The sequence below is a fragment of the Furipterus horrens genome, unplaced genomic scaffold (genome assembly GCF_987537825.1).
Source record: "Furipterus horrens unplaced genomic scaffold, mFurHor1.1.pri manual_scaffold_3, whole genome shotgun sequence".
NCBI classification, from domain to species: domain Eukaryota; kingdom Metazoa; phylum Chordata; class Mammalia; order Chiroptera; family Furipteridae; genus Furipterus; species Furipterus horrens.
Genome location: NW_028327173.1, coordinates 182,850,167 through 182,872,647, shown reverse-complemented (window position 1 = coordinate 182,872,647; position 22,481 = coordinate 182,850,167). Strand labels below are relative to the sequence as shown.

The 22,481-nt window shown below is 44.0% G+C and overlaps 1 protein-coding gene across 1 annotated transcript in view; it reads right to left on the bottom strand.

Moving 5' to 3' along the window:
- Nucleotides 1–5,139: 5,139 nt before the first annotated feature.
- Nucleotides 5,140–22,481, bottom strand: part of MTHFD1 (methylenetetrahydrofolate dehydrogenase, cyclohydrolase and formyltetrahydrofolate synthetase 1) — a 54,180-nt gene continuing 36,838 nt past the window's right edge. The window contains exons 17-28 of the mRNA XM_090270975.1: nt 22,270–22,346; nt 21,576–21,716; nt 20,051–20,119; nt 19,729–19,840; nt 19,491–19,630; nt 17,160–17,201; nt 14,604–14,704; nt 13,222–13,399; nt 10,872–10,979; nt 10,180–10,332; nt 7,371–7,464; nt 5,140–5,271 (exon numbers count right to left, since the gene is read on the bottom strand). Of these exons, the coding sequence (XP_090127101.1) occupies nt 7,375–7,464; nt 10,180–10,332; nt 10,872–10,979; nt 13,222–13,399; nt 14,604–14,704; nt 17,160–17,201; nt 19,491–19,630; nt 19,729–19,840; nt 20,051–20,119; nt 21,576–21,716; nt 22,270–22,346 (1,211 nt within the window). The 3' untranslated portion in view covers nt 5,140–5,271; nt 7,371–7,374. The remainder of the gene's footprint in view (nt 5,272–7,370; nt 7,465–10,179; nt 10,333–10,871; nt 10,980–13,221; nt 13,400–14,603; nt 14,705–17,159; nt 17,202–19,490; nt 19,631–19,728; nt 19,841–20,050; nt 20,120–21,575; nt 21,717–22,269; nt 22,347–22,481) is intronic.

The window sequence follows — 22,481 nt, the reverse complement described above, 5'->3', positions numbered from 1 at the left end:
GCCCCCTCCCCAGAGCAGAGACTGACAGCTGGCGGCACCAATGCGCGCCGAGCGGCGGGCCAGGGCGGGGCCACGGCTGGGGGCGGTGGGCGGGTGGGGGAGGAGCGGGGACCCGCAGGTCCACCTGCGAGCGGTCTACCCAGCCGCCTGCGAGCTGACCTCGCAGGTCCTAGCCTGGGCGCGAGCCCTGCGGCCCCAGCACATCCGGGCAAGGGCAGGGGGACCACCGAAGGAGCCGGCACATTGGGAAGGGGACCTGGACAGTGAGTCCCACAGTTTCTGAGACGTGAGGGAGCAAAATCCTGTTTTAAATTATAGGCACTCCCATTATAACCCCACCCCCCACCCCAAACTATTTAAAGGCACAGCAGATACCATATTTTAAAAGTAGCATTCAAAACTGCAGCGTGGGATCCCGTTTGTTTGGAGATAAAATTGCATACATTTATTGAAACAACTGAACTTTTCCAGGAGTGGGTTTGTGTGTAATGAAGTTATTATCATGGCTCCTTGTCAAACAGGCTGTCAGAGGCCCTGGCGCCAGACCCTTGTCTCCCTACTATAGGAGGCAGGTAGAGGTGATGCGACCTGTGTGTACACAAGGTCAGACGAGCACAGGAACCCAGTCCCACCCATCTTTTATACCTTACATACTTTCAAGAATAAGTTGAGGGAGCTTATGTTACTCATATATCCCTTCGGGATATTCCCATGCCTGCTTTACCTTGTCCCTCTCAAGCGGATGGGCGTGCGGGAGAGAGGCTTTCCTTACCATTCCAGCCCCATTCAGAGCGAAGGGCACCGGCAGCATCTACTTCCTGCCTGACTGGCTAGGTTGTGTATTTTCATACAATTTCTGCATCTTTAAACAAGTTGCAAACCATAGTGAGAAGCACCACAAGCGTTTATTTGTACACATAACACACTGTTTTCATTAACACCTATGAAAGGTGTTGCCGTAAGAGCCTAGGGTGACTTGCTTTGGGTTTACTACTACCTAGGAGGGCCCTCCTGGGAGCTCCAGCTGTGAGGTCTGCAGACTGCACACTTCCTGCCTCCTCCCTCAGCCCCCCGAGGCACACCATCCAGATGAAGAACCTACTATGGTGGAGGGAAGAACTACTCGAGAGCAGCCGAACTTAACTCCTTTCTTCAATAGGAGCATGATCTTTGGGAGAGTGAATCTCAGTTATCCATTTCTGGGTGTTTTCCAGCAATATATTTAACTTTCATAAGATTCTATAGCTTTATCTGAGACTTCTAAGAAAGAACTATTAGGACACAACAGCAAAGCTGAACCCAAGGTGTCAAGATCTTAACTTCACAGATAAGAGAGACAAGAACTATAAAACAAGGAAACCCATAAGCATCTAGTTTAGTTGTAATTAAGAACTCAATTCATCACCTGTGGCTCAGTGGCTTGAGCTCTCACCTTTGAACCAAAGGTCGCTGGTTTGCTGGTTTGCTGCCAGGTCAGGGCACATGCTTGGGTTGTGGGCTGGATTCCCACCTGCGGTGTGGGAGAGGCAATCAGCTGATCATTTCTCTCCTCTTTCTCCCTTCCTTTCCCTCTCTCTAAAAATAAAATATTTTAAAAAATTTATCTTTGCGCAAAGGACAACCAGTCTGTGGAAATGTCTTTTATATCCCCAGGTGGGTTGCTAATCCTGTTACTTCCAGTTTTGAACTTTAAACAAACCTAAAGAAATCCATACCATTCATAATCAATTCAGATGTTATTACCCATTGAGAAACAAGTTTTCTCAGATCTAATAGATCTGGGAGTTTGCAACAATTGCAGGAAAAAATAAAACGAGCTTATTTAGTTGAAGACTAGGAAATAGTTGGAAATGAAATGAGGGACAGGTTAAAACAATAATACCTTAATAACTTGTAGATTTTATTCCACTTGCTTTTTTTAAAACAAAAAACACTAGTGAAAGGGAACTGAAGGGTGATTTAAGAGGTGAATTGATTTTGTATTTGAAGGGCTGATTTTTTTTTAAGGTATATTATAAATAACTCACCCCTGACCTCTACCACACACACACACACACACACACACACTACTATAAATAAAACACTGCACTGTGGTTTTTCTTTAGGGTTTGACTAGAATCCAATGCTATATTTTAGTTTAAAAAAATGTATCCCTTACCTCATGCAGGAAAGAAGCCTGTCATCTCTGAACTCACTTAAGTGACAGGAACCTATTACCCTTATCATTGTCTGTTATTCCACTAGTAGCTTTTCATTATATAATGAGAAACAGGTTATAAATATCTCTCCAATCTGACGAGAAATTATCCTACCTACAGTTTATCTTGTTAACATCACCGGATAGTGTGCCAATAAAGTAGCTTACATTATTTATCTGATCTCTACTGATAATACCATTTCTCCCATCCTGATTCCTATCCTCATACAGCCTGGACTTTTAACTACCAAAAATGGTTTGTAACTCTTTGGTAACAATTCTCACATTTTCAAGATCTCCTGGGAATAAGCGTCCACCCGTTCTTCCTTGGTACCCCATGGAATGAGCCTGTGGCTCCAGTTCTCTGGTGGTTGGATCTGTTCCTAGGTACCATTAGGGCTGCACCAGCCAAGCCAAACTCAACAGTAATTCTGTTGTAATCTGCTTAACAGCACATAAATGCTGTCTCAAAATTAAAGAGTGTATATACATCTTTAGTGCATAGCAACAGTCTCTGAGGTGCAGATCAGAGAATGTACAATCTGTTTGTCAGCGGTACTACAAATATGGGGAGGGAAGGCATTAGCAACCCACAGAAGAGTAGGAGTGGGGACAGGGAGGCCAGTGATCTGCAAGGACTCTTAGCCCCAAGGCAAAAAGGCACTAGACCTTCTCTGGCAACACATACTAATATGTACCCCAAGCACCAATTCTCCTGTAGGTTTTGAATTCAGGTCTTCGATTAGCCAGCAGTCAATTTTTGTTCTCTAGGCCTTCTCTTTATCACACCTCTTATTTATCCCGGATTAAAGAATCAGTTCCACAAAACTTATGCCACCAATAATTGCTTGGCGGCCTTCCTAACCTCTATGTCTTCCCTCTGTGTCTTCCACCTTCCATTATCCTGTCCTTCAGAAGGGATGCATAACAGGCTCAGCATTCCCTCTGTCACAAATGGGATATCCATTTCTGTACAAGCTGGGAGGGGCTGTCTTCTAGGAAGAGCTCTGGAAGGCAGAATGATGGCAAAGAGCAAAGGCTTTGTAGTCAGATGACCTTAACAAGTTCATCTGGCAGGCAGGAGCAGAGAAATTTTGAAGTTTACCTTTCTGCAAAATGGAGATATAACCTAATTACAGATTTGTTCTAGTATAATTTTTCTCCCTACATTTCCAACCAAAGGTCAGCTCCCACTTTGAAGCTAGAAGTCATTCTTTGAGCAATTCTGTCATTAGGAATTTGTCCTCTAGATGCTTTAACACAAGTTGCAAAGATACATGATATGGGAACATTCACTGCTACATCATTTAGAATAGCAAAAACCATCAAACAAAGGTAGTGTCCACTGATAGGACTTTAAATACTACACAGCCATAAAGATCTCAAATTGATATTGTAAGATATCTAAGATATGTTACCAAGTGAAAAAAGCAAGTTGTACCCTGACCAGTGTGGCTTAGTTGGTTAAGTGTTGTCCCATGAAGCAAAAGATGGCTGATTCGATTCCTGGTCAGGGCACATGCCTGGGTTGCAGGTTTGGTCCTCAGTTGGGGTGTGTGTGAGAGGCAACTGATCAATGTTTCGCTCACATCGATGTTCTCTCCCTTTCTCCCTTCCCCGCTCTCTAAAAATAAATAAAATCTTTTAAAAAGAAAAAGAAAAAAGCAAGTTGCAACATTTGAGTTTTTACCGAAGGTGTATTGTACTTCTACTTAGGGATTTCTTGCATTGGTGATGGTCCATTCATTCCAAGCAATGCCTGGTAAAAACATTTGCATTATTTATTGCATTAGAGCTTTGATTATAATCCTCGGTTTATAAACCTCCTCTCCCATAAACTGTGTTTATCATTCCTGCCAACATTAAGGATTTAAACCCACATGGCTTTTGGTGATATGAGGAAGCCTAAAACCTTTAAGATGATCTTTGAGTCATGTCCAACAAAAGACGCTTAGTTTACAAACTGAATTCCCAGGAGGTCCCATTCCAGATGAAGTTTTATAGAACATTAAAAAAAAAGAGAAACAGTTACCCTGTGCAGACAGGGCCTGAATGATGCCGAGGAACAGGAACCAACACCGCTGCTGAGTGTGTGCAACGTGCCAGGCAGCACACAATGCACGCAGGAGATGGGGCTCTGCACGCACGGCCCCGCTGCCTTCTGCCCCCAGAGTACCATCACGGTTGATTTGTATTGTAAATCACTGCACTACAGCAGTGATGTGAACCTAGGGGATTAAAATAATAAAACCAAGGACCCCAGGAAAAATACTGCTCTGCCAACACCAGTGAGTTGCAACATCTTCTGGAAGGATCCAAAGCAGGAAGCTAAGGGGGGAGAGGGAGGAAAAACTGGAAGAAGAGGTAGAAGATAAATATTCTGTGGGGAAGAGCAGAGCCCAGGCACGTGGAAAAGTTCAATAAATATTCGCTGAACCAATAGAGCAAAAAGGGCCCAACTCCGCTTAGTGCTCTATGACCAGCCTTCCTTGAGGACTCCAGACATAAAGCTGCAACAGGAATGGGACTTCCAGGAAGTTCAGGAAAATATTACTGTATGAGCAATATTATCCCAGGGATAAAAAAGAAACGAACTAGAAAGGTTATGACGAAAGGGTACATCCTCCACACCCTGCTTCTCCTGAGCGGTGTCCTCCCAGAAACAGACAAGCATGCACCGTTTTCCCCTTTACACAAAACAGTATCATAAAGTGTACACTGCAACTTGCTTCCTTGGTCCCAGGGACACACTGGGCAAATGGGTTCCCACAAGATGGCAGAGATACGGCAGCAGCCTGTTAATGCTACAATTTATTTTTAAACACCGAGATAGCAAAATTATTTTCTTTTATTCTGCGAAATTTCAGCAAAGTAAACAGATGTATGCATGATTTATGTTAATTTAGACATGATGGGAATTAAGACCAAGGAGAGGCTTTCGGGGAAACTCCACTATTTCTTTCAGAAGATCTTCAGGCCAGGGGCTGCTTTCTCTCGACTTCCCCACACTCCTGACATTGGGCCTGAATATACACGGGCCTAACTTTCAAAGTAGATTCCTGAAGATGGACAATCTGGAAGGAAAAAAAAAAACAGCAATGTTCTCTCTTCCTGCTGGAATGTCTCCTCTTCCCTTCCACGCTACAGCAACACCCTCTCGTGTTGCCAAAGCTGTTCACATCCTTTCCCACAACTCTTCTAGGGCCTATCCATAGGCTGGAAACAATGCTCGGCAAGTACATTATAGCAACGTGAATACTGTTCCAGGCTAGGCCAGGCATTAAAAAAAAAGAACATTAAAAAAAAGAGAGAGAGAGAAACAGTTACTCTGTGCAGACAGGGCCTGAATGATGCTGAGGAACAGGAACCAACACCGCCACTGAGTGTGTGCAACGTGCCAGGCAGCACACAACGCACGCAGGAGCTGGGGCTCTTTACCCACGGCCCTGCTGCCTTCTGCCCCCAGAGTACCATCACGATTGATTTGCCTTTTCCAAATTCACACATGCCCTCCTCAGTGTCCATCCCCCAACATCAAGCACAGACTCTCTTCTACGTAGGCAGAGGTGCTTCTGCGAGCAACCATCCTCACAGGTGCTTAGGTGATGATCAGTGTGCTTCCCCCTGGACCTTTACTTTCTTAAACAATGTGAGGGTTCTTGTGTTGCATTATTACCCTTTGGTACCCTTGTCCTTTCTAGCTCTTTCTAGTCTTTCTCAACCCTCCCTCCTCCCGTTCCACCCTGGGTTTATAACTCTAGGTCACTTGCACTTGTCAGGACTCCCCTTCATTACTGTCTAGATCAGGATTCAGTTTCCTGAGAACCATGGCTTCTTTTTCCAGTTTTTATTATTATTTTTTAATAACATGTTATTTCGATTCCATGTCTTTGCATGTTTTTCAGTGTTGTGTTTGACTTCTAGTTTCATAGCATTATGGTCAGAGAAGATGCTTGATATGATTTTAGTCTTAAATTTATTAAGACTTGTTTTGTGCCCCAGTTTTTATTATTTTAAATTGAATTTATTGGGCTGACATTGGCTAATCAAATTACATATTATAGGTTTCAGGTGTACAATTCTACAAATACATCACCTGTATATTGTATTGTGTGTGCGCCACCCCAAGTCAACTCTCCTTCCATCACCATTTACCCTCCCTTGCTTCCCTGCACCCCCCTTGCCCTCTGGTAATAACCGCACTGTTGTCTGTGTCTGAAGTGTTTTTCTTTTTGTTTTTGCTTAATCCCTTCACCTTTCTTACCCAGCCCCACCACCCCCCTCCCCTCTGATAGCTGTCAGTCTGTTCTCTATCTATGAGTCTGTCTCTGTTTTGTTTGTTTATTTTGTTCATTAGATTCACATACAAGTGAAATCAAGTGGCCGTGTCTTCTTTTTTCTTGGTTTATTTCTCATTTGCTGGAGTGCATTGATGAATCCCTTCCTAGGAAGGCATGTGGGGTGGGGAACTAGTATGTGCCTGCAAGTGTCTGGAGAGACTTGGCAAGGCTGAACACAGGTGGCAAGCCATCCTTCTCTGTGAGCTTGGATGGTGTTCCCCTTCATTGTCTAAAGGGCCTCTACTTCCTGATAAGACAGGTTGGTTCAATCTAATTCTTGTTTGTTCATAGACAAGCCATTCTCTGGAGGATTTTTAGGATTTTCATCACTGATGTTTTTGAAATTTCAACTGGATATGTCTAGAGATGGCTCATTCATTGTGATGAGTACTTGGGGCCTTTCACTTAAGACCCAAGAATTGCTCTGGTTGTTTCCTTCTCTTTTCTACTTTCTAGGATGTTTACTCAGCTCCTACCTGCTAACTGTCTATGCAGAGTACACAGATCCAGCTGCTCTTGTCTCCTGTGTGCCATCAGCTCGGAACCCAGAGTGCCCTGGCTCCAGCTGGGAGGTCTTACTTCCGCTGCAGACCCCCCTTAGTTCACTCACGAGGCGGTGGCTTTCTCCCCTCACTGCCAACCTGTGACAAGCTGTGCTCTTCCTCCAAAAATGTGTTAAAATACAAATGCTTCCTTCATTGGTTACCACCAGCTCTCAGTACTGCTCCTCTCCCCCAGTGATGTCTGAAAAGACATCACTTTAGTTGGAGTCCTATAATTCATAAATATGTTTCATAAAGAAAAAGACAAAACGCTTGCCAGAAACAACTTACCTGTTTAGAAGAGCCCATTAACCTGCTCGGTTTTAGGGTCCAAATCAATGTCATAGAAACAGGGCCGGGTAGGGAGTCCAGGCATTGTGCTCATCTAGGAGGTGTGAAATAGCATTAAAAATAAAGTTATCTTTTTTTTCCCCCATGTTTCCTTCAAGACATGAAGATAGAATATTATTTTGTAGTTGTCAAAGTAGCAGTCCTCTTGTTAACACATTAAAAAGAAAGTCACTGTTCCTATTATGATCTCAATGAGAAACCCTCAGACCCTTCAGCAAATCAAATGCCAAGCTTCACGATCACTTTCTGCACTGCCATTTACAACAAAAAGGAGCAGGTGCTGAGGAGACTAAGGAATTAGTGACTCACCTCCTCAGCCCTCACTTCGCCAGAGCAAAGGGAGGTACAGGGCTTGTCTGCTGTTTAATATTGTTTTAATTAGTCTTGCATAGATACACATGTTAGTTTTGTTTCAGCAACACAACACTAGAAATTAGTATCCTTTAACTTGGGCCAAGACATTTTTCTATGTAACGTAGATGGTTTTACAATCACTATTAGTGGTCCAAATTGGCCTTCTCAAACTAAGGGTTATGAGTAAAAACTCAGTATTTTTATCTGTAACAATATTCTATATAATGAATACACACAAGTCCCAAATCAGATCCAGACAGGAAAAAAGTTTAAGCTGAACTACTTCTACAACCTAACTATAAAAAATGTCATAGAAAAGGATGAGTCACCTTTTGTAACACGAAACATCTACATTTCAGACAACCTCCTTCTAACATGTGAGTGCCAATCGATACTCCCCAGAAGATATTATAAGGAGCTGATGTTGGTCTCTATTCTCCTCTGTTAAGACATAAGCTACTGCTGGGTATGGGGAAAGGAGGGGAAGGGAGAGAGGGCTCCTCGGACCTAGCATAAAAACCTAAAGACAATACTATAAAGATGAAGGACATGTATCCATTGATGCAGACACGCATGCCTGGGCACACTGGCAGAAGATGCTAAAGATGGTCCTCAAAATAGTGATAAGGGTTCTCAGTTTTATATTCTTATTCAGAGAAGATTTCCTCCCCTAAACATTGGTCCTATTAATAATCACAAATTTTTTTTTTAATGAAAAGATATAAAACTTCAAAAAGAAGCCCCCACACCTTGAATTAATACATAAAATACTCAAATCCTGAGTCCTGTTCAGGCTGCAATAGCAATTAGGAGGCATTAAGAATAGTGACTGTCACCCTGGCTGGTGTGGCTCAGTGGATTGAGTGCCGGCCTGCGAACCAAAGGGTTGCTGGTTCTATTCCCAGTCAGGGCGCCTGCCTGGGTTGTGGGTTCAAGCCCCCAGCTGAGGTGTGTATAGGAAGCAGCTGATTGATGTTATCTTACATTGATGCCCCCCTTCCACTCTCTCTCCCTAAAAATCAATAACACATTCCCCTCAGGTTAGGATTAAAAATAAAAATTTTTTTAAAAAGGTAATTGTTAAGCCATTTAGGTTATGTGCAGAAATGTCTTGGTGCAAGTTGGCTTCTAACACAAGAGCTTGTTCTAGATGACAAAGTCTTGAGCTGGGCAGGATGTGTTTCTCTCCAAACTACAGTCCTGACCACGTTCAGTGCTGCTCTCACAGACAGTCCCCCCTCTGCACGCACCCATTGCAAGTGAGAATACAGACTGCAGCTAGTGCTCTTTCAGCTGGCAGCTGCTAACAATTTCTCCAGAAAAAACACATTTCTGCAACATTCAAGGGGCTGGGTAAATGCTTTATTGTTCCTATTGAAAGGGAATTTCTACAAACCCCAAGGACTGACGAACATCGTAACAAAGCAAAACCTCCTGCTCTCTGCACTGGCTGAGGAAGCACTGGTTTGCAGGCACCTGTCTAACCACCCTTGATAAGCGATGATACTGCCTCACACTCAGAGCTGAGAGGAGATGGGTCACATCTTTAATGACAAGCCCAAGGCCAACATCAGCAGAGGTGAAAACAGGATTCGGCTTTAATGTTACATAGTTTGACTTTACAATGCTTCCTCCTACCACTTTCTTACTATGTTAAAAGAATAATATAGCTCCAAAAGGAGATCTATTGGTTTCTTTTTCATTGTGAATTAAGTTAGTTTACTAGTTCAGTCCTGTACACAGGTGAGTACAATCTGCAGATAAAGGATATGGGCGGACCTCAGGGGGAAACCTGGGCACAGGATAAGTGTAAACCCCGGAACAAAGTTAGTTCAAACTGCGATTATGTCCTTAAGCATTCCCTCCACCTCTCTATTTGCGATGTTCCTCCTTTAACATGCATGAAACCCACAAGATTAGAAGGCATTTGATAATTCATCTTGAAGTATAAATAAGTAAACTCACCTTTCACATCTACAGGGTTCATTCACATTTTAAGGGGGAAATTCTTTACTCAAAAATGGAATCGCCTGAATTCCAGGCATATGCTCTAGGTCTGTCAAGAAGACCCAGGAGGTGCGGCCTCTGTCACTACCTCACAGGGCTGTGGGGAGGACTGAGTTAACCTGTGAAAGGTGCCCAATAAATGTCAGTTGTGATTCTATAGAAGCACTATCACAGCCTATCAGTTAGGCCCATCCTGGATTCAGTACAAGTAATCATGGTGCCATCCTTGAACTGACACTAGACAGTCCACGGCAAGGGGGTCAATCCTAACAGGCCCGACTCCGACTCTCTCCTCAGCAATGAGCTCTGCTCATTTGACATCTGTCTGATGGCTTCACACGCAGTTAAGGACGAGAAGCCCCCTTCTCTGCCTGCAGTGCTCACTCACCGTTCCCACCAGCGGGTACAGAAAACCTGCCCCAACACTGGCGCGGATGTCACGGATGGGCAGGACGAAGCCGGTGGGCACACCTTTTTGCTCTGGATTATGAGACAAGGACAGGTGTGTTTTGGCCATGCAGATGGGCAGATTCCCAAAGCCCTGGGGAGAGAAGGGAACAGAAGCAGGGCACGTGAATAGCTGGCACTGTGACACAGAACATCTGGGCGTTATGATGGTGTGCACACCTCAATTTATTTGAAACATCTAAACTCCCCTGATGGCCACCTCCCCCCTCAGTGCCCTCTAGCTTAATTATAGATTAAAAGAAAAAGAAAGAATCTGTTGGATGAAGGAATACTCACAACCTTATTTGAAAAGTAAATATTTTATTTTCATCTATGTAACTAATTTAAAATGACAGTTTGGAGCAGATACGACAACTCAAGGCAGGCTCTCAATATTTTAGTAAGACATTCTTATTTCTTCATGGCTTTTCCACACACTCATATACCATCCATGGAGATAAAAAACTTGGGAGTGGACCACCTAATCCAAAGCCACTCTCTCAGAGCAGAAAAGGCTGCTGCCCAGAGGACGTCAAGCAGCAAGTGCTTGGCAGGGCTCGGGGGACACCGGGATTCCTGGCTCCAAAGCCTGCTTTATAAATAGTTGAAAGAACAAAACCACCAGACATCTACCTGTTTCGTGTAGACTTCTGCCTTGTGCTTAGCTTCAGGGAGCAATTCAATGTCATCTGCCCCATAGATTTTCTGTGCAATGATCCTGATTTTATCCTCAACTGGAAGCTAAAAGACAGGAAAGTGAGGCGAAGACTTTGATTGGTACTTGGCCACATTCCAGGTCAAGAATCCCCAAAAGGGCCAGAAGATGTTTTTATATACATATACAGATATGCAAATATTTTGAAGTTTATTGGGTTGGAAACATTTTCTTTTTAATACCAAGCCCCAGATTTTATAAGTGGAAAATGTACCACAGAGGCAAAGTTACGGCGTGTGTATCTGAGATCTCACTAGGTACATCACAAACAATGCTGCTGCCTCCCCAAGGATAATTACTCCTTCCTAAGTAAAAAGTAATGTTTTATGACTGGAGAGCAGTCTCCTATCAAAGCAGACCTGGGATACTGTTATGAAATAAGACAACCAATATCCATTCACATAACTCCTGGTTTGTATATGAGAGGCAGATGCTATCCTTAACACAACATATTGATTGCTAATTGCTGTTACTTAGAAATAGTTTAAAAAAACAATCCGGTGACTTCTGTGATCAACACACAGTGCCAATGGTGTGAAAGGACATGCCTTCTGCGGCACCTCAGGCAAACAGTGCAGTGGACGGAGGCCAGCGGCCAGTCGGGGAGGCCCTCCTCCCCACGGGGGCTTCCTCCGGGGCCTGGCTTCCCACGGGCCACTGAGCCCCGGATTCACAGCAAACAGCACAGGGAGACATTGCCTGAAGGAGATGGGAAGGAGAGCGCCTCACAACTCACTCGGATGAGCAAATGACTAAAAATAAACAGTATATCTGACACTATACTCCCTAGCAACTAAGTCTAAGAGAATGCACTGGGTGAGTTTTGTTTTTTGAAAGGAATAATAATCTATCTATAAAAATAAAAATTCCCTTTTGAACTAAACAGTGATAATTTATGAAGGGGCTTTGTATCATGGATATGAATAAAGTGACTATTCAGTTATGGCTTATAAAGATACAGAGATTACTCTCATATACATCTTATAATTGGGTTCTGTAAATGCCAAGGCATGTCCAGAACTTCTGAAGCCAAAGTACTTTGTTGAAGGGTGATTTAAGACCCACAGACACTGAATAAGATAAAAAGTGGCGGCCTCCTGTTTGTCAGGAGCAAAGTTCCAAGCAAAAGCAGTTTATAAAGAAGTCGTCATTACCCCACTTCGTCTAGGTCTCCTGCTCGCCTTCAGGGCCTGGGGTTCCTAACAGCAGGCACTGTGGACAGGGGCTTACAGAAGGTGCCTATATATGCTTTGCATCTGTGTGCAAATTTGTGTTTATGGCCTTTCCTAAAAAGATCATTGGTTGAACAAATTTTTAAACCAGTCTCTAAAACTAAAGCTCCACAGGAAAATGTCCGTGTCAACAGGGAAGTGTTAATTATCAGTGTAGTATATCTGCAAGGGGCAAAGAGAAATAAAAGAACACTAAAATTCAAGAAAAAAAGGGTTTCTTCCTTTTATTTTCTTATGGTTATTTTTTTTGAAAGTCTATGATTATCTTTTAAAAACCAAGCCAAGAGCCAACCTAGAGAATATAAGCAGAATTAGCTACCACACCCATCCACGTTCCCAATGAAGTTCCCAGTTGTGGGCATACTACTTAATGCCCAATCACATCCTGAAATATACAGGGAAATGAAAACAAATACAACCCTATAATATAAACCACCTTCCTCTAAACTTTATACTCTATTATATGCAGAATAAGCAGTGCTTCTGTTTGGGCCAGACATCACATAGTTACTCAGTGATGGAAAAAATGTCCAAGCCTGCTGGCGTGTGTGGTTTTGCACCTGGGGCCTTCTCTGAACTTGAGGCAGCCCTGTACCGAGAATTAAGCTTAGGAGCATATTATGTTCCCCTTACTGGCAAGTAGTTGGAAAACTTACCCGAGAGCGATGTAGCCCCTTGCCAATTTGCCCTAATTGGTTGCTGCCTTGGGTTAAAGCTGTAGTGAATTCCGCTCTTGGTTCTATAAATGACCCTCTCCCCTGCCAGCAGAGGAACTGTACTATGAGTCTTTTCAAAAGTTAGAATGTGAGACAACCTCCCGGGGTATTCTTGCCTGGACCCTGACTCTGTAAGTAGGCAGCAACATGTGTGGGTAAGAAAGCTGTCTGGAGCTGAGGGCCCAGGCTGTGGTCATGCAACTTGCCTACGTGGGAATCAGACCCACAGGGTTAAAGCTGTTAAACAGGCTCTAAACAGAGGCAGCCACACAGAAACCTCATTGTGCTTTCTGGGGTTTTGCATACAGCAAATAACTCACCTTGAGGTCATAAAGGAGCCGGAAGCTGCTCGGTGCCCGCGCTGCTCTCTGGACGGCCTGAGCCAAGGCTAGGGCGCCCTTGCCCCCTTCTGCCCAGTGAGTACATTTCACGGCGTCAAAAGCCCCATGTTCTTTGGCCAGGCGGCTGATGAGGTCCAGCTCGGTCTCTGTATCTGTCCTGCAAAGGCAGCACTTCGTGTTAAAGCATTGACAATGCCCAGAGAGGATGGAATTTCTTGTTTTTGCCTTTAAAACCCATGTGAATTATCTGTTGCTAAATGGACATTAATCAAGTACAGCAGTCCCTCTCTATATCATGGTTCACTTATCGCGGCCTCACTGTATCGCGGGATTTTAAAATATATTATATTTAATTATTTATCGTGAGTTTTCGCTATATCGCGGGATTTTGTGGTACTGTATACGTATGTTGTCAAAGTTACGTGGGTTTAAGAGTGTAGAATATGTTTAAGAACATAAGTAGTGTTTATAAAAGTGTGGAAAAGTTAATAAGGGAGTGGGAAAGGTTAATAAGGGACTGGGAACGGTTGATAAGTGTGTGGGAAGAGTTTATAAAGCCTAAAAATATATATAAATACTAAAATAAATGTAAGGTTCCTACTTTGCAGATTTTCACCTACTGCAGGAAGGTCTAGAATGTAATACCCACGGTAAGTGAGGAGGATCACTGTAGCATTGCTTGGGTTTGAATCCCAGCTCCACAAGTGACTAGCGAGGTGACTTTCGGCCTGGATTTCCATGTGGGTAAAATGGGAATAATCACAGCACTCATTTCATTTGGAATATCATGAGGCTTAGATGATAAATACATGCAAAGTACTCAGAACATTCCAAGCATATCATAGAAATGAATAAATAACTTGTTTTTAAAAAAAATTTGCTTCCCATTCTGCTGTGGTTAGGCCTTTACAGCAAGACCAAAACCAACATTACAGTATCTCAACAACTCATGCAAGTTCTCTCTTGCAGGGACACTTTCAGCTCAATACCTTCTACTCTGTCAAGACAACATCCTACTAGACCCAGACCCAATGAAACTTTGTAGGGCTCTGACCTTCTGTAGCTCAAAGGACCTCTAGAGACCAGAAAGAATATTTAACTTCAGGCCTGCATGACCCACTTCACCTGGTGGCGAGGAAGGCGACCCACGGAAGCCAAACCTGACTGCGGACCGTCAGTGGATGAGGTGACGAGTCCCCTGTGCCATATGCAGTGTCCCTCATGTTGCAGGCTCCCTGAATGGCCCCCAAGCACAGGCTTACAACCGACAGGACTAACTGAATCCAAATAAAGCTAAAAGCTCCAGGAGATGTTTCCTGACCATTTGCCAGTCCCTGTGGACTTCGACACTTTGCACTTACTTGAATGCATTCACGGCCACCACTACTGGAACTCCAAACATTGTGGCATTTTCAATTTGTTTCTTCAAGTTACTGAAGCCTTTTTCAACCAGCTCCAGGTTCTGTAAAAACAACAGTGCAAGTGTTGGTCCTTCTGTGAGGTCAGAGCGAGCACAGCTGGAAACGAGTCCGGGTTCTTCTTAAAAGGGAACTTGTCTCCTTGAGCCAGAGCTGCTCACCGACAGGACGAGCTAATAGAGAGCAGATCTGCTGTGCCTCTCACACCAGCGAGTGTGTGCTGTGTGCCTGTAACCCTGCGCCAGCCTTTCCGTGTATAACACTGGAGTGGACTGTGCTTGTGTCCCAAAAACATGAGAGCTGACATATTTGCTGTCATTACACCCACTCTTAATAGCCTATTTGCTGTTTAAAGGGAATCAGGTGCCCTTAAATAAATTATATCTATGATCCCTACATTTATAGATTTTATGCACTCATATGATATAATGGTACAAGCTAATTCCGCTCAGCGTTGCACTGACCCTTCCGCCAGAAGCCAGAGGCTAGCACAGTGCGTGGCACTGATTACACAGCTGCTGTGAGGACCATCAGAAAACATGAAGTAACCAGTGATGCTTTCAAAGGTTTTAATGAGCTCAACCATGAATCTTTACTGGGACAACAGAAAACAAGATGGATGCCATCTGTAAGAACCAAGTGGTATGTGCTTTAAAGAAAGGAATTAAGGAAACATACTTTTAAATATGTTTACTGGAGCATGATTGCAGCATTGAAAAGCTGGAAATAACCGAAACATCCTTCCATAGAGGATTGATGATACATACACTCAATAGATATGTATCATGCAGATGTTATATATTACATGGAACCTGTCAAAGATGCACTAAGTAGTAAAGCTAAGGAGATTTAATTCCATTTTTGGACAAATACAAAAATACATGTATAGATATTCATAAGATTTTTAAAAAAATGTTAATAGGCACAAAACTGTGAAGACTAAAATAATAAGAATAAAATTTTAAACAAAGGTTGTGTTGCTAATATAAGCTTAAAAATACATTAAATATTAAAAAAGTAAAAATGTTATAGTTGTATATTAGATTATATACACTGGACCATAGGCCAAACCCAGCAGTAGCAGCTCTTGGTTTGTGGGTTCCACAAAACAGCAGAAAAAAATAGGTTAGTTAAAGGCAGAAGACAACTGAGATCCTTATAAATATGATTTATGCTTTCTTTCCTTTAATTATTGAAAACTGAGATTAGGATTTAGCTGCTATTCTAAAAAAGCACTACTAATTCTTTACCTCTAGTCACATGAAAACCAATTAATATGTAAGACTGATTAAGAACAGTTTTTAAAAAGTAGAAGTTCTTAAATAAAGATACCAGCTGGGCCAGTTAGGGGCAATCATTCTAATTAGACACAGGAAAGACAGTGGGGCGGCAGGCAGTAGGGCCAGAACTGTGAATTCCCCTCCTACGCGTGAATCACACAAATGACCATAAAAGGCAGATCATAACTCAGAAGACAGGCAGACTCAAGGCACCAGCAATCCTTTCCTAGCTGCTTTTGAAATACTTCCTTTGGGGCCTAATCAGTGATTGACAATGTAAAAGATTCCAAAAAAAGGGCTGACCTTACTGTTTCATTCGAGGGCTCTCACATAACCACCCCAAACTGGCTCGAGAGATGTTTCTTTGAGGGTAAATAATATAAATATGAGAAGGTTCAAGCTCAGAATTCTTTGAGCTCCTGCCTGATGCTATAAAGCACATCAGCTTACAGAAACTTTGCTTAGAAAAATAACCCGGATGCTGACTATATCTTGGTCCTTTAATCTGGATTTAAACCTGCATAGAAAAAGATATTTCAAAAAAAGGTCCCCATTCACCAAAGACGCGGGTTCAATCCCCAGTCAAGGCACACATGACTCAACCAATGAATACTTAAGTGGAACAACAAATTGATGTCTCTCTCTCTCTCTCTCCCTTCTTTTCTCTAAATAGCAATTTTAAAGAATTATTTCTGAATTGAATGGCACTTGGTAATCAACCAGCTAATATAGGAAAGGCAAGGAAACTTCCATTAGTCCAATGCAGGATTTCTCAACCTCAGCACTAATATTCTGGGCCAAAAATTCCTTGTAGTGGGGGGGTGTCTCCTGTACACTGTAGGATGTTTAGCAGCATCCCATGCCCTGACCCACTAAATTCCAGTAGCACTCCCCACGAATGATAACAGTCAAAAATGTCTAGACATTGTTAAATGTCCCTTGGGGGCAAAATAGCTCCCAGCTGAGAAATAACCGCTGAGCCATGGCAGTGATTTTACTGATATCCTACGTGGGGCAATTCTGTCTTATGAGGCACTTCCTCCCTATTTCATTTAATCCAGTTCTTCAGCACAGTGCAGGCCTTTTAGAATCCCCTGCCCCCAGAGCAATCCTGGGTCTGGGTGATACCCCGATGCGTCTCCCAGCGAGCCGGGCTGAGATATGCCGATTCAGGGTGTAGTGCTTTCTAGGACAAGTCATCAGAAATGACTGAAGTTACCTCCTCTACGTAAGCCTTGGGGAGAGGCAGTCCAGCAGTAACCTGGAAGGAAAGGAAGCAAAGTCAGAGGCATTTTCTACTTACAATTAGGTATCAGCTTAAAATGGTGTGTGCTATGGTTTAAAGGCCAGAGGGGCATGCATGGGGGGTACACAGCAGTACAAGGTGATTTTCTGCCCTAAGGACTTAGGGTGTATAACTAATCCTACAGCACAGAACAAAAATGACTGCTTTGGGGAGACTGGGACCTCCGTGGCCTGAACCGCAGGGTGAGAAAGGACAGATCTCTGAAGGCAGAGGGAAGGGATGTGTTCCAGGCAGGGGCAGTAACCTCGGTGAGTGATGTGCACAGCAGTGCGGGTGGAAGTAAAGGTAAGCATAGGGAAAAAGGCAGCTGTCAGCCCTGCAAAGGCCACCCTGGCATGTCCACGGAGAGAGCCTGTGACAAGCTCTGCAGTGGGATCGTGACGGTCCGCAGAGCCAACCCACACCCTGGCAGAGCTGAAGGGGGGTGCGAGAGCAACACAAAGAGCAGGGAAACAGCACCAGGATGCTCTTCCTCTATCACAACTTCAAGGTCTCAAAATACTTCAGCAGTTCAGTTCACTCTTACAGAGGTACCTGGTGGCTGGCCCTGTGGCACTCAGGAATGCGCATGGGGGTGAATGCCGATTCCAGAAACCGCACCATCAGCAATGGACGGCGATTAAGCAGCCTTCAGCGTGGTCTGCTCCCATTCCTCAGAGAGACTACGGTGCTCCAACTCCAAAAGGGGACACGGAGAGGTGGGGCTAAGAGCAGGGACCTGAGCCACCTCGTTCTGGGCCTCATATGTAGCTCCACAGGTAATGGGAGCAGCAGGTCTGGCTCCTTGGCAGAGAGAGGTGTGTGTAAGACTCTCTCAGTGCTGCCCAGGTTAAGTGCTGGCATTGCTTTTTAGACCATGAGATCAGGAGAAAAGGAGGTGCAAAGTTTTGAGTGAGTGAAGGCGTGCACAGAGAGAGAAATGGTGACTGTGACCAGGGAGCCCTCCTGTCCTGCCGGCAGAAAGGAGCGTCCGGGTGAGGAGTGCTTTTGGTACCTTGGGGACAGCAGTAAGACTGGGGAGGTGTGCTGGGGTTGTGTGAGGGCAGTGGGTCTCACTGCAAGGCCCGGAGATCTAGTCCTTTCCTGGGGCCCCCAGGGTCAAGACTATTTCCATAGTAATCCTAACACATTATCACCCTTTCCACTCTTACTCTCTCACTGAGTACACAATGGACTTTCCAAAGATTATGTTACGTGGCCTAGCACCAAGAATCAAATGCAGATGAGAACCCAGCAGTCTTCAATTAAGCCAGATACTGAAGAGATCTGAAAAGTGTACAATGCCTAAAATTTTGTTTTGAAAACTATAGTAACTTTTCATTGAAGTTATTTGTTAATATGTAACTGTCTTAATTGCTAATATAATAAATATCAAAAGATATAATATGCCTAAATAAAAGTTCTTTCAAGCCCTCAATAATTTTTAAGAGTATAAAGAAGTTCTGAGACCAAAATGCTTGAGAACTGCTGTATTGATCACTACACTAAGAAATACTGATTTTCTTCTGTAAGTGAGTGAGGTCTTATTTCTCAAGGTATAGGACCGGCTCCTTGAGGACAGGAATTTAATACTTCTTTAAGCAATTTCTGAACACTGACAGGCATCATGTCTTCACATGCAGGCACTGAGGAAAAGATGTTAAGATAACAGGATAACAAGTGGAATTTCTAACCAACAGGGACTCAGGAAGACACCAAGTTCACGTTGGAGTTGAAAAGAACCAGTCCTAACCTGTTTCTATGACCCACAGGCAGTGCCGAGCACCTCCACCACTGTGCCTGTCCTTCCTTCCACTGCAGGATGTCAGCGGTCCCGCCCAGCATGCACCTCTCCAGAAGGCACTGACCTCTGTCTCAGCTCAATGCTTTGGTTGGCTGGCTGCCAGTGTCACTGTTCAGAGGGAAAACGGGACTGAGATTTTACAAGAACAGTCTGAACATCAGGAGTGTTTTGTGGGTCTGGCAAGCCCATGTCCTCGGAGGGATTTAGATACGATCAGGCGTTTCCCTCAGCAAGGCAGGCCAGGAGGCCAGTTTCAGCCCTCTTAAAATGCCGAGAGCTGGTAGTGCCTGCGTGCGGAAAGGCAGCTAGCACAAGCGCTGCCTGAACAGCCCTCGCCTAAGGCGCCCTACTAATCACAAGGGTAACAGCTGCTTGATGAAGAAACAGGCACAAGTCACCCAGCTTCCCTTCCGCGTCAGAACATTCCTGACAGCCAGACTCTTCCTCCTCCTGCTCCTCACCGTGGGGCCGCCTCCGTGCATTTTCAGAGCTCTGACAGTGGCAACCAGCACCACCACGTGAGGGCGGAGACCAGAATACCGGCATTTGATGTTAAAAAACTTTTCCATTCCAATGTCTGCTCCGAATCCTGCTTCAGTCACTGTAAGTGAGGAGAAAAGCAACTGTAAAAATGCTGTCCCAGCTCCCTTGATGTTAAAAAGCATACTATCTATTCAGTGACCGTGCCAAAATACTCACCTACAAACCCTTCAGGGCCAACAAGCTTGAGTGCAATCCGGTCTGCAATGATAGAGGAATTCCCGTGCGCGATGTTAGCAAATGGCCCAGCGTGAACAAACACTGGGGTGCCCTGTGGAAAGCAAGATGGCATGAGCGAACCTGCCAGTGCTGCAGGTCAGCTGGCATCCAAAAAGAAAGACATTCCAAAGGGTTAAATACGAAGCTGCCTCTTTTAGGACAGTAATGTCCTCACTGCAGCTATGAGAAAGAACGAGAAGGAAAAGATGAGCAAGCAGACAAGGCCTTGATTCTCCAGAAAAGCAGGAGTCACTCTGCTCACCTCTAACGTCTGCATGAGGTTGGGCTTGATCGCATCCTTCATGAGCACAGTCAACGCACCACTCACTCCCTGGAAGACAAAGGCATGAAGTGTTGATTCCTACCAACAAAAAGCCTACCTTTCGGAACGAAAATTCAACACTCACTGGTCTTCCTTTTTCAGCCATCTTGGACTAATTAGTACTCTCACCTGAACTAGACCATTCGTTTATTTTTTTCTGGATATACTCTGAAGTTATCAGTTATTTAAAGCAGAAAGAACAACTAAAATAAAAATGACATTCACATGTAATTTTTGGAAAAACATGTAACCGGAAACAAGCTTGGATGGGGGGAAATCCATTTTAGACTACTTTACAGCACAAAATGCTAGATCTTTGAGTACTGCATTATGTCCGGGCAGAAATAGCCACCAACCAAATTCGGTAAGTGTTTCCCAAAGCAGAAACTCAAAACTTACCCAGGAATTCAATACTGACTCTTAAATACCAGGTCCCTCTTCTAAGCCCTTCAACCATAGCTGAACAAACTGGTAACGAAGTGTGATAAAACTATGGATCCCAGTTATATTCAATATTTAAAAAAATATTTTATTTATTTTAGTGAAGGAGGAAGGGGGGGAGAGAGGGAGGGAGAGAAACATCGATATGAGAGAGAAACAGATCAGTTGCCTCTCATATGTGCCCCAACTGGAGACCAAACCCGCAACCCAGGCATGTGCCCTTGACCCAGGATCAAAACTGGCGTTTTGAGGGTCAACACCCAATCAGCTGAGCCGCACTGGTCAGGGGCCAGTGATATTCAATTTTATTAAGTTTCTAAGTTTCTGCTTTGGGTGTGAAAATTTAAAACAACTTCCTTTTTTACACATATTAACTGCGAAAACAGGATATTAATGTTTTCCCTCTTTTCTAAACTCACCTGATACACTGCTTGCTTAACCACAGGCAACCATTATGGTGTTTATCAACACAAACAGACCTTTAAAAAATTAACCTAAAAGATCATCTCATTTCAAACCTCATGTTATCATGCAGACATTTCAGAACTAAATCAGAAGTAGAGAACTAACCTAGTAGGACCATCAGATTACAGGATAATGAGTCATTCCCAATGTGGTCATCAGCATGGATAAGGTGGTGGCCAACACCTCATGTCTAGAGGCCTCTGTGCAGGGAGGCCTGTCCTGGGGAGAGGCCAGGGTGTGACTTCAAGCCCAGCTACTGAGGCCTCACCTGGACTCCTGATGTCCTCTGCGAACTGAAGTCATACACCCACTTTGGGGAACAGTCACAGGTTGAAGATGTTGCTTCAACCATCTGAAACCTGTGGTCTATTACTGGAGCATACTACCCATTACTCACTATGAAGCACATTTTACAAATTTCATAGTGACCTTGTCAGCAACGAAATCATATTAAATTTATTAGTTGACTGCAGCATAATTTTTGTTATTAGGAACTGCTGGAAGACCCTAGGAATATGAGCACAGGTGCATCACCGGCCCCCGGTGCTGGGGTACCCACCAGGTCTTCAGTGCTGATGGGCTCCCCTTTCTTGCTGGAGGCCACCACCATTCTGCCCAGCCTCTCTCTCATGTCCTCCAGGGAACTGGTGAGAGCCAGGACAGCCATGATTTCACTGGCCACAGAGATATCGAACTGGGTCTGTTGGGAAGAAAAAAAAAAACAGGGAAAGCTTCGTTAAACCAGAAGAGTGAACTGTAAAAGTGAAATGGATAAAGTGACAGCAGTACCCAAAGAACTTAATGAAAATAATTTGTAACAAACGATGCCAAGACCTTGATTAGTCAAATTTCAAAAATAAATATTCTAGTGGGATCAACAACCTCTGTGAAAGCAGCCTGTCCTCCTGTGGTTACAGTTTTCCTAATGTACAGGGGGACCACACGGAAGCTCTTCCACCGAAGAGCCATGCTACAAAATGGCCACGAAAAGGAAGCAATTTTAATCAGTTTGTGTGCAAAGATAGTCACTGGGGCTCTCCACCTCCAGGAAAAAAATGCTGCGGGAACAACACACAGGTGACACATGGGGTTTATTGCAAACGCTGTCAGGAGAGCTCAACAGCACACACCTACTCACTTCCATTGTCAAAGGGAGAAGGCAGCGCAACACCTGGCGGTATCAGTCGGGTGCAATGATGGAGGAGGACAGAAGGAGCAAGGACTTTAGTATTTAAAAAGGAACAAGGAGTTACCGTCCGCGTGTGCCCCTTCTCTGTCGGAGCCTGTCCAATCGTGATCTTCCTCAGGAACCTATCGTTGGTATCTAACACTACAGCAGAGAGGGAAGATATAGAACAATGTTTAGTAAAGGAATGGGAAGTTATAGGAACTAGCCACGTTTTAAAGCAACGAGTCTAACTTAGTGTCTATTAATACTTGATTTCAAAACGGATGGCAAACCTAA